Source organism: Balaenoptera ricei, chromosome 5 (genome assembly GCF_028023285.1).
Source record: "Balaenoptera ricei isolate mBalRic1 chromosome 5, mBalRic1.hap2, whole genome shotgun sequence".
In the NCBI taxonomy this organism is placed as follows: Eukaryota; Metazoa; Chordata; class Mammalia; order Artiodactyla; family Balaenopteridae; genus Balaenoptera; species Balaenoptera ricei.
The window spans coordinates 128,797,981-128,816,321 of NC_082643.1; the positions used below are offsets into that span (position 1 = coordinate 128,797,981).

Here is an 18,341-nt window from a genome sequence, read left to right on the forward strand (position 1 = left end):
TCCCACTTATTACAACTTGCCCCTGCTGGGGAACCCATCGCTCTGGTGTCTTTTGTGGTCAAGGCTGTTCGAGGTCTGTTTTTGGTTCCATTTGCTGGTGCAATGGTGGATCCTCAAATTCTTCACAAAGGAGCCCCTTAACAAATGAAATCCTCCAGATTATTGATAATAACTTCAATCTACCTTTAGGCTAAAAGAACCCCGCTAAAAGATAAGAAACTGAAAGAAAACTGAAGGCTTACCTCTCTAGGTGTAAAGACTAGATCAAGATACTTCTATAATTTAAAAAAATGTAGACATCCTATATATGTATTGTCCTGGGAGGTAGAAGGACAGAATCAGGTCTGATGTGTGAAGGGCAGTGAATTATTAAGACTCCACTCCATGCTTTCATGCTGTTACCTTTTTCCTAAAGCAGAGAGTCCACAAACGGTCACCACCTCAAAGCTGCAAGGGTAGAGCAGTGCGGAAGCAACCAGAAATGTTAGAGAAGGAAAAGCGTTTTGGAAATTCTCCAGACACTCACACTCCACTTCATTTTTCTGTTCAATACTGGATTCCACTGTGCAGCATCCTTGCCAGGTCCTGAAACCTCCGTTGATAAACTCCTTCAATGACGGAGAGCCTCGTCACGCTAGTGAGTCTTCTGTATTGCGTTAAATGCTGTGATGTACCACTCCAATCCCTCTTCGCCGCACCCTCCCTGTCCCTTTTAGGAGGGAGGCATCCCTTCCCCATCCTGCTGGGTGTGTTGACAGGTGAGGCTTTCAGCTGAGTCTCTCTCCAGGAACTGTCCTCAGCCGAAGAGAGTCACTTTGCCCAACATTACACCTCTTTTCTAGGTTGAATTGATAAGAAGATACAAAGGTCTGTCCTTCTTGCCTCAACTCAGGACAGCTCTGCAGGATCATCCCATATCAAGCCCATGGGATTGGCTGAGGCCTTTGTTGAGACTGCATTACCATTCAGCTTTTCACTCTGCCCAATCCTGCTCCCTTCACTCTCCCCACAGTTGTTGATTCCAACAGCACTTCCTGATAAACTTCCTACATAGAAATCTCCATCTCAGAGTCAGTTTCCCAAGGAACCCAACGTGTGGTATAAAGTATAAATCTGCCTTCGTATAAAAAAGTCCACTTGTCCTAATTTTGACCTCAGAAGCTGTACTGGGTAAAGCAATTTCTGTTCTACGTGATGGCCTTTCGGATGTTTGAAGGCAATTATTATGTGCCTGGGGGAGTCTGTGAGAAGGAAGAGGCACCAGACAATGCAATATGACTTTAGGGCCAGAAGAGTGTGGTGTCTTGGAAACCATGCCTGCATCAGAGCTGCCAAGCACAGTTAGAGATATTCCCACCCACAGGACCAGCTGGTTCCATAAACAGTTTCCCATAACCAACCTTGAAGACAGTCTGTATTAGTCTTCTATTATGCAAACAGTTCTCGCATAAAAAATACCACAAATTTAGCGGCCTTAAACAACATCCACTTATTAGCTTACCATACCATAGGTCACAAGTCCAGGAGGGCTCCACTAGATTCTCTGCTTAGGGTCTCATAAAGGTAAAATCAGTGCTTCAGTGGGGCTAAGATCTTATCTGAAGGGTCTGAGGAAAAACACTCCCCCAAGCTTGTTCAGGTTGTTGGCAGAATTTAGCTTTTTGCAGTTGCAGAACTGAGCTCTCCATTTCTTTGCAGACAGGCAGTCACGGACCACTTTCTGCTTTTAGAGGCCGTTCTCACATAGCTCTCTCCATCTCCAAACCAGTGATGTCCTGTACGTTTTTCTCATGCAGATCTCTCTAACTTCTTCTTCCATCAGCCAGAGAAGGCTTTTTGCTTTTAAGGGCAAACAAGTAGCTATAGATATATCTCACTTTAAGAAACTATGACACATGTAAAATCCAGATTTATTATGAAAACACAACTGAATAGTGATCTATAATAAATATCATGGGTTTTGGCAAAATTTAAAGTCAGAAGGAAAAGTTATCTAATCATTTCAAACAAAAGATAAATTAGTGAAAACTTAAGGCGAAGTAGTAATTACCTGAAATAGTTACAAAATAACTTCTGTAATATAAAAGATTTGTAATGGGCTTTCTTTAAAAAGCAGGCTACCCATGTATCCTTAAATGATACAATATGTTGCAAAACCACTTATGTACATCTGAGAATGGAAATCTATAAAAGATAATAATTGAAAATTTTCATGTGCATAATGCCAACTTCAAATTATTCTTTTTACATATGTATATTTGAATACATCCTGATTCTAAAAGTAATATATATTGTTTTAAATTTTGAAAAAAAAATACAGAAAAGAATAAAGGAGAAGATAAAAATCACTCATTTCTACTTCCAGATGCAATCATTTTTAAGATTTGGTGAATATTCATCCAGTTTCCTAACTGAATGCCATTAAGCTTTCTATTTAAACTTCATTTTAATAAATACATATTAGTTCACTGTATGAACAGACTTTAACCTACTTAAGTATTACACTAATTTTGGATATTTATACTTTTAATATATTTGCTATGATAACATACTGGGATAAACATCATGATCTACGTTTTTTATCATTTCCTTGGGATTAATTTCTGAATCAAAAGATATAAACATTTTCAGTTTCTTGAAACTCTTGGACTCAAGGACACCAGGCAGAGTGTAGGGCAGTGGTGAGGTACCTTACTGAAAACAGAAGTGTTAGGTAAGGGGCTTCCCTGGTGGCACAGTGGTTGAGAACCCACCTGCCAATGCAGGGGACACGGATTTGAGCCCTGGTCCGGGAAGATCGCACATGCCACAGAGCAACTAAGCCCGAGCACCACAACTACTGAAGCCCGCGTGCCTAGAGCCTGTGCTCCGCAACAAGAGAAGCCGCCTCAATGAGAAGCCCACGCACCGCAACAAAGAGTAGCCCCTGCTCGCCGCAACTAGAGAAAAGCCTGCACACAGCAACGAAGACCCAACGCAGCCAAAAATAAATAAATAAATGGATTTATTAAAAAAAAAAAAAAAGAAGCGATAGGTCAAAATCTATGTATATTAAGAGATGAGACCCTCATTAATCACCCTCTTCACACACTTGGCTCCCAGAACACTGGCAGCCAGGATTCAAGAAACTGACCCAAGAGAAATGTCCTACAACAATGACATTTGGAAGTCCTACAATGAATAGCTAAATCCCATCTAATAATCTTACATTTTAAAATTAATCTATTACTCTTTATATCTGTCATCTGCAACCAGTAGTACCTTACAACTCAAACTACATTTTCCAGTCTGCTCTCCATTTGTCCACCATTAGAGTATCGTACAGAATACTTTTCACTGCCCTAAAAATCCTCTGTGCTCTGCCTATTCATTCCCTCCTCAGGCAATCACCGATCTTTTTACTGCCTGCATAGTTTTGCCTTTTCCAGAATGCCGTACAGTTGGAATTATAAATTATGTTACCTTTTCAGATTGGCTTCTTTCACTTAATGTTCCTGTATGTCTTTTCATGGCTTGACAGCTCGTTTATTTTTAGCAGTAGATAATATTCCATTGTCTGCATGTACAGTTTATTTATCCATTCACCTACCGAAGAAGAACACCTTGGTTGCTTCCCAGTTTTGGCAATTATGAATAAAGCATCTATGAATATCTTTGTGCTTTTGTGTGAACATAAATTTTCAACTCATTTGGTAAATACCAAGGAATGTGACTGCTGGATTGTATGGTAAAAGTATGTTTAATTCTGTACGAAACTGCCAAACTGTCTTCCAAAGTGGCTTTACCACTTTGTATTCCCGTCAGCAATGAATCTCCACATCCTCACCAGCATGGTGTTGCCAGTGTTTGGATTTCAGCCATTCTAACGGATGTGTCGTGGTATCTCCTTGTGTTAATTTGCAATTCCCTAATGACGTATGATGTGGAGCTTCCTTTCATATCTTGTTGGCCATCTGAATATCTTCTTTGGTGAGGTGTCTGTTCAGGTCTTTTGCCCATTTTAAAAAATCAGGTTGTTCCTTTTCTTACTGAGTTTTAAGAGTTCTGTGTATACTTTGGGTAACAGTCTTTTTTCAAATGTCTTTGGCATATATTTATTTTCTCCCCGTCTGTGGCTTGTTTTCTCATTATCATCAAGATAATCAAGCATCTTCGCAGCGGAGTTTTTAATTTTAATGAAATCCAGTTTATCAATTATTTCTCTCGTAGACTGAGCTTTTTGGTGTCATATTTAAAAAGTCATCACCATACCCAAGGTCATCGAGATTTTCTCCTGTGTTATATTCTAGCGTCAAGTATATTTTTAAAGCGAATAGAGCCCCGAACGAGAATAAAGGGTCCACACTAGGCAGGTCAGCCACCACTTCTTATTTATCGTTGTTATCTCCAAAGACTAAAACTCAGCTTGGCACATAGCAAGTAATCAATACGTATATGTTTACCTGCATGAATGAATGTAAATGGCCTTTTTAGTCAGCATTTAAATTCCCACCAATAACGGACGCCCAACTCGCCTCTCCTACTCCTTTTCCTGGCCTTCCGCGGAGCGGCGGGGCCTCGGAGCCCCTCAGTGCCCCCTCCACTCTTGCTCGTGGCCCTCCAGGCTGCAGGTGGTAGCTTCCTTTGCTGGGGGCGGTTCCTGGACACCGGTGTCCCTCGCCTGGAACAGCCCTGCAGCCCTGAAGGAAGAGTGAAGAGCACTAGGCGGCGTAAGAGCGCGGCTTCGGGCGGCCGGGCTGGAGGCGCTCGACGGCTCGCCGCGGGCCCCCGGGACCCTGCTGAGCGCTCGACCAAGTTGGACTGGCCGGCGGGGGGCGCCCAGCGGTGGAAGAGGGGCACTCTGGACTGGGCCAGCCCCGGGCGGCCAACAGAGCGCCCACCTGCCCCGGTCCTGCGGCGCCAAGGTAGCCGGGCCGCCGGCCGCGGGGTTTCCGAGGTCCGCGCGGCTCGGCCCGAGGGCGAAGGAGAGGGAGGGCGGTCGCTGACACCGCCGCCCTTCAGTCCCAGGTTTCTGCGCGACCGAAGCTGGCAGCCGTTTCCTTCAGCTCTCGGTTTCCCGGCGGCAGCCCGAGCCGTGCCGGAAGCGGGCGGCGCCACGGGCGCCGGGGGCGAGACCTCGCCGTGCTCTGCGCCTGTTACCTGTTGCGCGCCCTTGCCGCCGAGTCTCAAGTGGGCATGTTTCAGGTGGGCAGGTCCAGCCTCCCCAAACCTGCCGCCCGGAACCTGGAGGACCTGGACTCTGTGCAGCGCGTCCTCTTCCACAGGTCAGTGCTGGGCCGGGGGATCCGCGAAAAGACAGCCCTCCGTTCCCGGGGATGAGGGCGAGGGGAGGGGCGACCTTTCTTTCGGGCATCTTGCGGCGAAAGTCTCGTGTGGGATTCTCCTTGGGGCGGTGCTCGCCGCGGGAGGGGAGTCGGGACCTGCCCTCCGCCCTTTCCAGAATCGGACGCTCGGGATTCACCCGCTCTGGTCGCTCCGAGGCTGGCCCCGCGCGGGACGGGGTTACCCACCCCACTGCAGAGAACACCACCTTCTCTAGAAGAGATACAACAATTAAGCAAAGCTGTTTTTTAAACATCTCTAGACTTTCTCCAGGAAAATGAGCTGAGAGGTTTGTTTGGACTTGGGCTGTGAGTGGAATTAGAAGGAGGCACTTTTTAACAAACCTAAATTCTATCCAACCCCCCCCCCGCCCCGAGCACACACTCACGTACAGTCACGCGTGCGCATCCACACACGTAACTACACAAAAGAGATTTAGGAGTGCCTCTCGGATAAGAATCCCAACTTGCCGTAAACTGCTACTGTATTAATTTATTCTGTCGAACCTTATACTTTATGGAAAATAGACTAACAAATATTAAAGCCCATGGTAACGGTTAGAGGTTTATGGAAGAAAAAGAACTAAGAATCCACAAGGAGAGCAAATTCTATTTCCATTTTAAGATTAAGAGAGGATGGTTGAAACGCCAGGCAGTTTAATGCTGCTTTGACTCTAAGAGAGCCTGGCCTTCATAATACGTGATCTGGGAAAAACTCGCTTAGAAATATGTCAAAAGTATCTCTTGAATACATTTGTAGTGAGAAAGAGTAAGTGGCGCTTGGTAAATATCTGTCAGGGGGAGGCTTATGTGAGTTCTCTCATCTGTAAGCGTTTCAAGTGACTCTTTTAAGTCTTTGTACAAAACCATATGAGCTGTAGAAATCCTGTTCTCTTAGAAGTGTGAATAGAGAAGAAAGACATTTCTGTATTTGAAGAAAAAACAGTATTTTGAAGGGAAAAAGCAATATTCAACATTTTTAGCCTATAAATAAATAGTATCCTGTTTTACTTATTCTGTTAGCCAAAGATAAGGTTGGAAATGAGAAAATTGGATAATGCTTATGGATTTAAAAGTATCAGACATGGTATTCGATTCTGAGGAAATAAAGGCATAAATGGAAAAAATGGCTTAGTACGTAAATAGAAAAAATGAACTTAGTAAAGAATGACATTTAAAGGTTTATACAATCCTGTTCTGTTGGAAGTGTGCAAGGAAGAAATCCGGTCTCTTCAATTTAAAAACTGTCTTCTGAAACCTGCAATTTTCCACAGTTGGTTTCCTTCCCCTCTCTCCCCAAGAGAGCCCCTGCCGTATACAATAAAATATTATCAAATGAGCAGCTAAAAGGGGATTCTGCTAAATTCCCAAAGACAGTTCTCCCTGCATTTGAAAAAATTACAGTCCATGAATAATCCCCCAATTTATTAACTAGAAACTCATTCACAGCATGACTTTGATAAAGCTGGGAGGGGTGTTTGTTTTAAATGCTTAAAACCCTGATGCAACAGAATTTCTTCATGTTTTAAATGTCAGGTGCCAAAGAATTCCAAACTGATTAACCCTGCAGGGTTTCAGATCCAAAGCACAAACCTGTCTGAATGAACCAGGACAAAAGAATATGTTTAAACTACAGTCTTCAAAACTGAGATGATTATTTCAGAAGTAAGCAGTGGAGTGTTTCTGGAATAAACCTGCTCAGTATATGAAAAGCTACTTTATCTGAATTACAAATAACTGCACCCACATGCTATGGGAACCAATGGAATCTGAAACTTAAGTGTCTTTGTCAGTATGATGGCTACAATTCTCTATTTTTAACAATATGTGAACATCTTTTTGCTTTTGCAATGCATTATTTTTGTCAGTGGTTATTTACTGTTTAATGTTTTCAAACACACTTATTAAAAAATTGGAAACATCTATAGAGGTTTCTGTTTCATTTCATTAAGATAGATTTTCACACAAGTTCATATTTAATCAAATGCCTTTTGCTCATATATGTAAAGATTTGTTCAGACATAATGTAATAGAAATTAGAGAAAACAGATAACCTTTAAACTACACTCACCTACTCATCATAGTTCTCAGGTTCTAGACCAGTGCATGGCCTATTTTTTTTAATGCCAGTTTTACAACATTTTCATGTTTTTCCTTTAAAACATCCCTTGTAAGATATCCACAAAATTTTGGCAATTACATTAAAGAGACCGGTAGCCTTGAGCCACAGAACATTTATAGACAAGAAAGAATAGCAGACTATTCTATTTTTACATCTTACTTTAAAGGATAACCCTTCTGAGTGTTTATTTTTTAATTACTTGTATATTTTCCATTGTAAATATGGTTTTCAAAATGTAAAGCATTAAATTGCTGTGCTCTTGAAAAAGATACTTCAGCCAAACCAAAACTGAAGCAAAGTTGCAAATTTTTCTCTGCATGAGGTGTTAGCTTCAAAATATGTCAATATTAAAATAACAATAGCTCAGCTAAAAATATTCAGCTATCCTACTTCTTGATAAAAAAGTTACATATAGGTTGTCTGAGTCAGGGAAAACTTCAGTATTGCATTTCCCAGTTATTTTTACTTAAGTAAATCAACAAATATTTGTGTCACTCTTGATTATAGGAAGTACCCAAATAATCATATTAGCACTCATTAGAATTTTGCAAAGATTTTTCAAAAATTTGTGCACAAGGTTACTGCAATTGAATCATTCCCTTGGAGTCCTATTCCATTGCATACTGTAATAGTTGTGGGATTTGGCAAGACTTAACTTGTCTATATTTTCCTGTTCATTCTGTAATATAAAGGGATATTGAAGGATGGCGGTGTGAACTTCAGGTGATATTTAAGTGCTCTATAGAAGTAAAGTTCTGTGAAACAGAAGGGATTATATTTACAACTGTCCTAAAAAAATTAAAACAAAACCCAAAAAGACAGCTATTCCTAAAGGCTCTGAGAAGATTCAGCTAAGTGACTTTTGCCCAGAACCTAAAGGCTAACGTATGGCTCTGGTCCAGGCTAGAGTGCCGACATTTTGACGCCTAAGCCAGCAGAGAAAGTGAGCTAAAGGCAAGTCTCTGAAAATGTTTGATGACCTAAATTTCATGCTTTTGGCAACCGTAAAATAAGCATATTTTAAATACCTCAAATATCCAAAATTCTCAGGGGTAAAGGTGTGCCCCATTAGATAATATTCCTGATGAATAAAATATCCTTTTAAACTCAAAAAGTAAAATCTAAAATAAATAATAAAATAAGAGCTTTTTGAAAATATAGTATATATCACACACTGCTCTGTTTCCTAACGTGTAAGACATTAGATTTCAAAGGTTATCTCAGTTGGTTCTTAGCAAGCCTGTATAGTAGGTAGGGACTATTATTGCTGTCTTCAGATGAAGAAACTGATCTTGTTCCCAGTCACTTGGTCGCTTGGTTATTAGTGACAGAATCAGGATGAGAACCTGGCTCCTCTGGGGAATGCCTGGCACTTATAGATTATCAAGCATTTTCATAGTGGTTATCAAATTAGAGTTTGACAAACATAGTAGGGTTTTTTTAGGTGCTTCTGAGGGCACTTGACACTCATTTATAAACTATGGTTTTTGTAAATCTCATGAGTGTCCTACTTTTTTCTTCATCAGCAGATTGTCAGGCATCAACAATTTTTGCTGCTGTGTATTCCTGTTTTTTGTTGTTGTTGTTGTTTTAATTTTTAAAATTTATTTATTTATTTATTTTTGGCTGTGTTGGATCTTTGTTTCTGTGCGAGGGCTTTCTCTAGTTGCGGCAAGCGGGGGGGCCACTCTTCACTGCGGTGCGTGGGCCTCTCACTATGGCGGCCTCTCTTGTTGCGGAGCACAGGCTCCAGACGCGCAGGCTCAGTAGTTGTGGCTCACGGGCCCAGTAGCTCTGCGGCATGTGGGATCTTCCCAGACCAGGGCTCGAACCCATGTCCCCTGCAATGGCAGGCGGATTCTCAACCACTGCACCACCAGGGAAGCCCTGTATTCCTGTTTTAAGGAGGCCTTCCTTCCTTTTGGTTGGCAGCTACTGATCTATGGCAGTAGAACAGTTTACCAAATTTGTTAGAACTTGTAAATGAAAATATACAATGAGGATAAATAAGAGTAAATGAACTGGGTTTGGGGCTTAAACTTTGTGCCATCTACTTTAGTTACTTTTATGTTTGCTTTTGGATTCTCATCTATATTCCGTTATTGTTCAAATGCAGCATGCATGTTCTTGGAACAAGTTCCATACATTTTTACGGGTAATTCAATTTTTATATAGGAAAACGAGAATTTTCAATCATAACGCAATTCTATAAACATAAGATTGCCGAAATGTTATTCTTATATATTATGACTCTATCCCAAATTTGAAAAATTCCACATTATGAAGTCTGTTTTTAAAATGCTATTTTGCTGAGTCTACCAAGTTAATTATTCATGATTTTAAAGTGACTGCAGTTGTCAGTATTACTACATAGTTCATGAATTATTATTTCCATGTGCACAATTGAGGCGATATGAATTAGTTCCTAACAAAACTCTGTTACATGAATTTTTTACCTTGCAATTAAATTTTTTTTAATGGACATGACCTCCTGTGGCCCTGTTTTCATTTGGTTCTCATTGCTAGCTTATATTACTATTTAGGAAAGAGCTCTTGAACCTGCTAAAGATACTAAATATTTAATTATGTTCTTATCTGGTGTATTTTATGTCAGAATTGTATTGTTTGCCTAATTGAGATGGTAATCAATGGAAATAAGGACCTTATGTCTCATATATATTAAACTAAACATATCTGGGCCTCAGAAGACGGCTGGCCATTTGTGTAGTGGAAAATAGAAAATAAGAATATACCCTGGCCTGGAAGTTTCCTGGTGGCCTAATGGTTAGGATTCTGGGCTTTCACTGCTGTGGCCCAGAGTTCAATCCCTGGTCAGGGAACTGAGATCCTATAAGCCGTGCTGTGCAGCCAAAAAAAAAAAAAATTATATATATATATATACACACACACACCCCGGTCTAAATCTTTTAAGTCTTCCTACAATTGATAATTATGAAACAGACAGTCGGTATTCTTATAAGGCTCTTGAAAATGGCATTTTATTCTTTTCCTTTCTTCATCCTCTCCAGTATATCTAAGGGTATCAAATATTAATTTAATTAGTATAAATATAATATATAAAGTTAGAAATCTGGAAATCAGATTACCATACCCTGAAAATTTAATTAAGAATTTAAAATGGGGCTTCCCTGGTGGCGCATTGGTTGAGAATCCGCCTGCCATTGCAGGGGACATGGGTTCGAGCCCTGGTCTGGGAAGATCCCACATGCCGCGGAGCAACTGGGCCCGTGAGCCACAACTACTGAGCCTGCGCGTCTGGAGCCTGTGCTCCGCAACAAGAGAGGCCGCGACAGTAAGAGGCCCGCGCACCGCGATGAAGAGTGGCCCCCGCTTGCCACAACTAGAGAAAGCCCTCGCACAGAAACGAAGACCCAACACAGCCAAAAATAAATAAATAAATAAATAAGTAAACTCCAAAAAAAAAAAAAAATTGGGAGGCTGCAAGAGGCCAAAGTGAGAGCAGCCCTGTTTAAAAGAATTTAAAATGATTGCTATTATTTCTTCTTTTGTGAAAGATCAAGCAAAGGTGTAACTTTTTCTGGGGGCAGGGGAGGAATTTTGTTCATTAAACATACGGAAATAAAGTCAACATAACTCAGAGATTTATCTAGTGTGAAAGGACATTTTTTTTTTGGCCGCACTGCGCGGCATGCGGGATCTTAGTTCTCCGACCAGGGATCAAACTGGAGCCCCCTGCAGTAGAAGAGCAGATTCTTAACCCCTGGACCACCAGGGAAGTCCCAAGGACATTTCTTAAAAGATATACTTTTATGTGGCACTTCTTGCTCTGGTTCAACTTTGTGCAAGATCAAAGACTGAAAAAAAAAAAAACAACAGTCATGTCTTCTAGGAGTTGTCATTTGGTAGCAAAGATAGACACATTCCTAAATAGTTTAGATACTAGGCAGACTGGCAGTTAATTATACCAGAACTTTATGGGATATGTTATGAGGGGAAGGTGGAAAGAGGAATTCTTACTATAAGGTAGGAGAAGAGTCTGGGAAGACTTCTTGGAAAAGGTACAGCATGAATTGGGACTTGAAGGAAAATGTAGTGTTTTGGATAAGCAGCATTCCACAGACAGGGAACTGTGTGAGTAAATGATCCACAGAATAGCTAATGTTTTTTGACACTTTGTGTCCTAGGTATTTTACGTGCATTAACTCACTGGATTCCAAACAGTCCCGTGAAAGAGGTACCAATATCCTAAGTCGCAGGTAGGAAAAGTGAAGCTTGCAGAGGTTGTTTGCTCAAGATTATACCCATGATGGGTGCTGAGGCAGGAAGAGGTCTGCCTGCCAGGCTCAAAACCAGGAGGTGGGAGTGGGTTCCAGCCTGTTTGCGAAATGGTCAGTGGGACTTATAGGTATGAAGCATAGAACTGAGGTAAGGCTAAGGGCAGTGTTTCCCAAGTTTGCCTTTGAGGATCACTGGGGTTACTTTTTAAAATAGAGATTTCCAGGCCCCTCCTCTGGAGATTCTGATCCTGTTGAAGTGGGGCAGGACCCTAAAGTCTGTATGTTTAACAAGCACCTCAGGTAAGATATTTTGATTAGCAAGTTGGACACACTTGATTAACTTAATTAATGCATAGCAGGAAATAACGTCTCTGATTCCTAGTTGGTGCTCAATTATTTGTAGAATTGGAAAGTTTTTTTAAGAGACTACACAGTTTGGATTTTATTCTCTGTTTAATGGGGCAGCATTGAGACTTATGAGCAGGGTATGAAATTATTAGATACTTACAGAAAAAAATGAAGTGTTATTTATAGTAAGGAAATGTGGAGTTTTGTTAAAATTTAAAATGTCTTTTTTCTTTGTTTACTTCCAATAAGTTGCTTTTAAAGTGATGAAAGGCTAAGTATTAAAGAGGTGCCTAAAGCATTTTAATTTTAGAATGGAATCTTAGGGATTGTGGTGAGAATAAGTATGTATGTTTTAACATGAAACATAACTATTAGTGATTCCACCTTTTAAAATAATAGTATCTCTGATTTTAAAAGTAATACATCTTTTTTTTTTGGACCTCAGTACTGATGGAAATATTTGTTTCTCTTCCTTCCTGGTTCCACTGTCTTCAGGCTTCTGACCCCATTACTTTCTCCATCACTTTTAGCTGGCAAGGTTGCCTTCTACTTACCAGAGAAAATAAACACCATCCCATGGAGACTGCCTCAGCTTCCTGAGTGAAACTGGCAAGTCAGCATCCACACCTGCACCCTCCTTTGGGTACCAGCTTCAGGGAAGAGGTGTTAAGCAAGGTCATAGCCCTCCATCTGTTCCTAGGGTGCCATATCCTCCTGCCACCTCAAGAACCTCCTTTACCATTTATGAACTAGTCCCCTGTTCTCCAATTTGAGTGGTATATGGACCTCTCTTTTCAGGAAAGACTCTTGCAGATGGATTTCCAGGGATGACAAACTTTATTACAATTTTAAATAAACAGGCATAAGCTCTGTGCTTTATAGCTCTTATATAAGATAAAAACAATTTTATAAATTAATACAAATAAACTACAAAATAAAATTCAATCGCTAGTTTACAGTTATAAAAAAGCAAATTTAGAAATTAATACAAATAAAACCATAAAACTTAGGATATTCAAATATACATAGTTTAATGTGACAAATGAAACTAAATTGCAGCTTGAAAGTTTAAATATTTGATGGCTACTGCTCAGGTTCTTTTGAGTTCTTCATGCATATATCTCTCTGGGCCATGGGGAGACTCATCTTCACTACTCTTCTCTGTTTGGAACATAATATCCTGTAATAACAAGATAAGTTAAGCCTTCCTCTAAGAAATCTGCTGTGGCCCCACATGCCCTAGTTTGTTTCCCTTTGGGTATTCCAGTAGAACTCTGTATTTATCATAGGACACTATATGTTATAAACTGCCCATTCACCTTTCAGTCTCTACCATCTACCCATGTAGTTTAAGTTGAATCCCCAGCACCCATCCATTGAGATCATAAAATAACATTATATCCTTCTCTTACCTGCTACAATAGGAACATTTCCCCATGCATTACTCTTTGAAAACATTTCTATTCACATCATAATATTCATCATACTTTATATATAAAGGTGTATTTAACTTTTCCCCTATTGTTGAATATTTAGATTGCTTTCAGCTTTTCACTTTTACAAATTTTATAAATTTTATTTATATCCCTTATTTTCTTAGAATAGATCTCTAATAGTTGAATTACTGGGTCCTGAGGAGTAAATATAATCTAGTGGTTAATGACTTAAGTTCAGTTCTCCGTTGGCTTTGATGCTTGCTAGCCATGTGACCATTAACAAGATGAATAAACTCTCTAAGTTTCAGTTTCTTTATTTTAGTATAGGGATATTTAGTTCATATATATTTATATACATATGAATAGAACAAGTAATTAGAACAATGGCTGAATCTCAATAAATGCTAGCTATTATTTTGTACTTACAAAAAATATTTGATGTAGGTATTCGCAAATGACAGGTAAATTTTACCTGTTTACACTTCCAACTTCAGTGATGAGAACACTTCATCAAATTATAAAATTTTCAGTTAGAAAATGAACACGCAGTAGATTTCACAATATGGGCACCAATTTGAAGCACCTCTACAATATCTGCTTGGGAGAACTGTTAAAATGTTTGCCACTGGGAAACAATAAGAAAACCAAAGAAACAATGGCGCGTATTTACATTAACACCTAGAAGGCATTGCTTAAAAGCGTCCATTCCTCGCGCGTATGGAGAGGTAAAGGGTAGCTTCTTTTACCTCAAGGGAAGCTCAGGCGGAGCGCCTCTAAGGTTTTGGAGAGCTGTTCAGCGTAGAAACAAAGTGCAAACCGCAAGAAAACAAAACAGTGGGCCTCCGCCAGTTTTAATAAGTTACGCTGCTCCAAAGGAGTGTGCTTAGGAGAGCGGAAGTGGTTAAGTTTCAGCTTCTTCCATTCCTCCCGGATACCCTCCTGGAAATTCAAGTTCATTGGCTCCTTTCAGTCGTCTCGCTTCTCTCAGGGAAGCTTCATCGTCTCCCTGGCAACCTGAGCTGCCACCAATTGAAGCTGAGGATTGGTGGTCACGTGCCCCCTACCCGTTCCCGAGCGGAGGCACGATGGCGGCCCCGGCAAGCCGTAGCTGCGAGATTTGAATTACCCTACTTGTAGCTGCTGCGGCCCTAATGATGGCGTCTCCGGCGTTGTGCGGTTCACGTCAGAGCCCAGAGGGACTCCCTGGAGACCCTTCCTCACAAGAAGAAGATGCGGATTGTGATCCTGAAGGTCCGGTCAGCGACTCGGGTTCATACTCCTCTACGAGTACCGATTATGAGTAAGGTTCTCGAAGAGGGACAATTAAATCCATTCCTTCTGCCTCGAGAGTGTTACACGTGGGCTGGGGGGAATTCGAGAGTGTTGGCGTGGTAGAGATTAAGTGGGGTTTATTTGCACCACGTTTCAGTTGTGTGATAATGTGAGCCGAAATGACTGTGCCATTCTTTGTTACTTTAGGTTTTTGTGATTTTCAGAGGAGGAGGTTCTCTTCTTTGTGGTGGGTTCTGTAATATATGAGAGTGTATCTATCTGTTAGAGTGTTCATAAAATTCTCTTCTGTCGCAGTGTCTTCTTGCTTTGGTGTCATGATCTTTGTGACTTTAACCTCAGTGTTTAGAGTGAAGTGACATCCTCCACGTTTTATGTCAACTATTTAAATTATGTAGCTTTTTCCGGTTATAAAAATGAATAGCTATATAAAAGAAAGAAAATCCACCCTAGCCTCGCCATCGAGAACAACCTCTCTTAGCATTTTTGGGGGTATTTCTGCTGTATTTTCCTATACATTCCCATGGTTTTCTTGTTTTCTATTTTATGTTATAATGTAATTTTTAAATACAGAATATCTAAGTGTTATTTTCTATTTTCTTATCCCTAAAAATAATGAAAAAGTTATTTTTATTCACAGTACCCAATGCTACTTCAGTTTTGAAGGAATTTATCCCTTACTGCTATGGATTAGAAAAGTCAAAGTAATTAGCGGTAGCTTGAAATGACTAGCATTGAAAAGGTTCTGGTGCCAAAACATCAATCAGTGACTGCCATATATAGTCATTTTTAGGATGACATTTTATGTGTATTTAGAAATAACAGTTACAAGTATTTAATGTGTATTTAGGAGTATCAGTTACTTGGCAATTATCTTCACCCATAGGTATGTAAAACATTTTTATCATTATCTTTAAAAGCACAAGGGAGAAAACCATCACTAATGGCTGCTTAATTATATTCTAGAGGCTTAATGAGGACAGATTATATTCTGGAAGACTTGAACAAATTTAAGGATCAAATACTTTGTACAATCTTCTACTGTGGTCGTTTAAAAAATAATTAAAAAATTCATGGCTATCAAGCAAGGCTGCTGGAAGGAACTATGGATTATGTAGAACCTTATTTAGTCTTGCTATGGGAGCCATAGACAGTGTGAGATTCAAATTCTTGGTTTCTCTACATCTCAGAATCACACATTTTTAACCCAGAGAGAATCTATTATATTCCCATGATCACACAGCCAAATGTTGTCAGTGGAGAAATTTAAGAGACCTGATTTCAAATGGGGTGCATTGATTTTGATGAGTGAATAAATGAGCTAGTCCTTTTTTCTAGGAAATAAGCAAACTGAGAACTCGTGTTAGAAAACTTATTTCAAAGCATTTTGTGACTTGGAATACATGTGTGCATATATATATATACACATATATATATATACACACACACATATATATATAATATTTTAGTTTTTTTAAAAAAGGGCATTAAACTTTCTATATCAGTCATTCACTGATCACTCCACATATTCCAGTGTCTTTATCATCCTAATAATAAAAGTACAGGAAATCTCAATTGTAAACTGTTTGGCTGGTCTATATTTCAAGTCCTACCAAGGTTCAGATTTTATGGCTGTCGCTTCTTGGTGTTTAGGACATGAGAGTTGATATACACTGACCAGGTAGGCGTCTGTTCTGTTTCTTCCTTATGGTATTTACTTCCCTAAGCTGCAACATCACCAATGCAAAAGGTGGGCTTCCCAGCATGGACAGGACACTGGAACATGTGGATCCAAGGTATAGGGATGCGAACCTAAGCTTTCTCATCAAAGCTAAGAGATATGAATTGCCTGTTGTCTTTCATTGCCTACATGGAGGTTATTAAAGAAGTTATGCTACTTATTGATTCACATAAAGTATCCTGAACTTTCAGGGTTCTAGTTAATTTCTGCATATTCTTTCTGGAAATTATCATTGTTTCTTGCATGCTTTGAAACCGAAAACCAGTTTGAGCTGCAAGTGATTGTCAATATAGAATTAATAAGTTTATCATTTTTTAGATAAAATGTCTTCAGGGTACATTCTGGTATAGTACTTTTAATAGGTTTGTTTAAGACTTACAAGAGGAAATTTTTAGATTGGTGCAGTACATCTTAACCTGGCATATTGGCAAGTTCCTGAGGAAGTTTCAGAGGTAATACTGGAGGGTGGGTTGGGTTGAGGAAACCGTTGACTAGTTTCAATATTAAAAAAAACAAAAAATTATTTATTTACTTATTTGGTTGCACCGGGTCTTAGTTGAGGCAGGTGGGCTCCTTAGTTGCGGTGCACAGGCTCTCTAGTTGTGGCATGCAAACTCTTGTTGTGGCATGCATGAGGGATCTAGTTCCTTGACCAGGGATCGAACCCGGGCCCCCTGCATTGGGAGAACGGAGTCTTATCCACGGCACCACTAGGGAGGTCCCGACTAGTTTCAATGTTGAAATAACAGAAATCATACATTTACTTGCAATAATGCCATGCTTTCTTTGCTTTGGTTTACATTTACCCAACTCATTGAAGCCACATTGGTTCATGTTGGCCAAAGTCATCTGTTTTATGACTTAGATTTTTGATTTTTCGAAGTGAATTGTTTATTGTGAGTTTTAAAGCCTTGACTGATGGAGGCGGAAAAAGGATACTTTAGAAAGAGAATTTAGCTATAAAATGCTAAGGAGCGTCCACTGACAATAAGAAGAATGACTGGAGAAGAAGGAAAATAATGCCCTTTAAATTTTTTTTTCTGGGATTTTTTAACAACTTTACTGAAGTATAATTGACATATAATAAACTGTACATATTTGAAGTGTACGGTTAAGTTTTGACATGTATACATCTGTCAAGATAATGAACATATCCATCTTGTCCAAAAGTTTCCCCATGTGCCTCCTTCATATTACTCATGCCTGCCTCACTCTTTATAACCACTAATCTGCTTTCTGTAATGATAGCTGAGTTTGTGTTTTCTAGAGTTTTATAAAAATGGAGTTATATAGTATGGACTCCCATTTTTCTCTGGCTTCTTTTAATCAGCGTAATTATTTTGAGACGATTCATTTTGTTGCCTATATGTTGTTTGTTCCTTTTTATTTCTGAATAGGATTTATTTCTGAATAGGATTCCATTTATTTCTGAATAAGATTTCCTTTTTATTTCTAAATAGGATTCAGCATAATTGGTTTTTTTTGTGTGATTATTCAGCATAATTATTTTGAGACTCATTCATGTTGTTGCCTAGGTGTAGTTCTTACCTTGTAACTTCTGAACTGGATTCCATGGATATATCAAAATTTATCTTTTTCTTGGGTTTTAACTTGGGAATGTGCTACTCAAAGAATAAAAATATTTCATTCAAAGTTGTGGTGCAATATATTAATATCAATTTAGTATAATATTTTCCTTTTTCTCTCCTGCTCTGACCCTTGACTTTTTCCTTTTAATTTAATTTTTCTTTTATCAAATTATATAGATTAAAAAGTCAAATAGTATGTAACTAGGTTTATGATGAGACATGGTAATTCTCTGCC

The 18,341-nt window shown here is 39.5% G+C and overlaps 1 protein-coding gene across 4 annotated transcripts in view; it reads left to right on the forward strand.

The window, feature by feature from the left end:
* Positions 1-4,715: 4,715 nt before the first annotated feature.
* INTU (inturned planar cell polarity protein) overlaps positions 4,716-18,341 on the forward strand; it is an 83,060-nt gene continuing 69,434 nt past the window's right edge. For 2 of the 4 annotated variants that reach the window (XM_059923564.1, XM_059923565.1), the window contains exon 1: positions 14,421-14,786. In XM_059923564.1, coding sequence (XP_059779547.1) covers positions 14,638-14,786 — 149 coding nt within the window. In that variant the 5' untranslated portion in view covers positions 14,421-14,637. Of the gene's footprint in view, positions 4,905-5,001; positions 5,265-14,420; positions 14,787-18,341 lie in introns of those variants that run through there. The other 2 variants (XM_059923566.1, XM_059923563.1) reach the window with 2 other exon arrangements.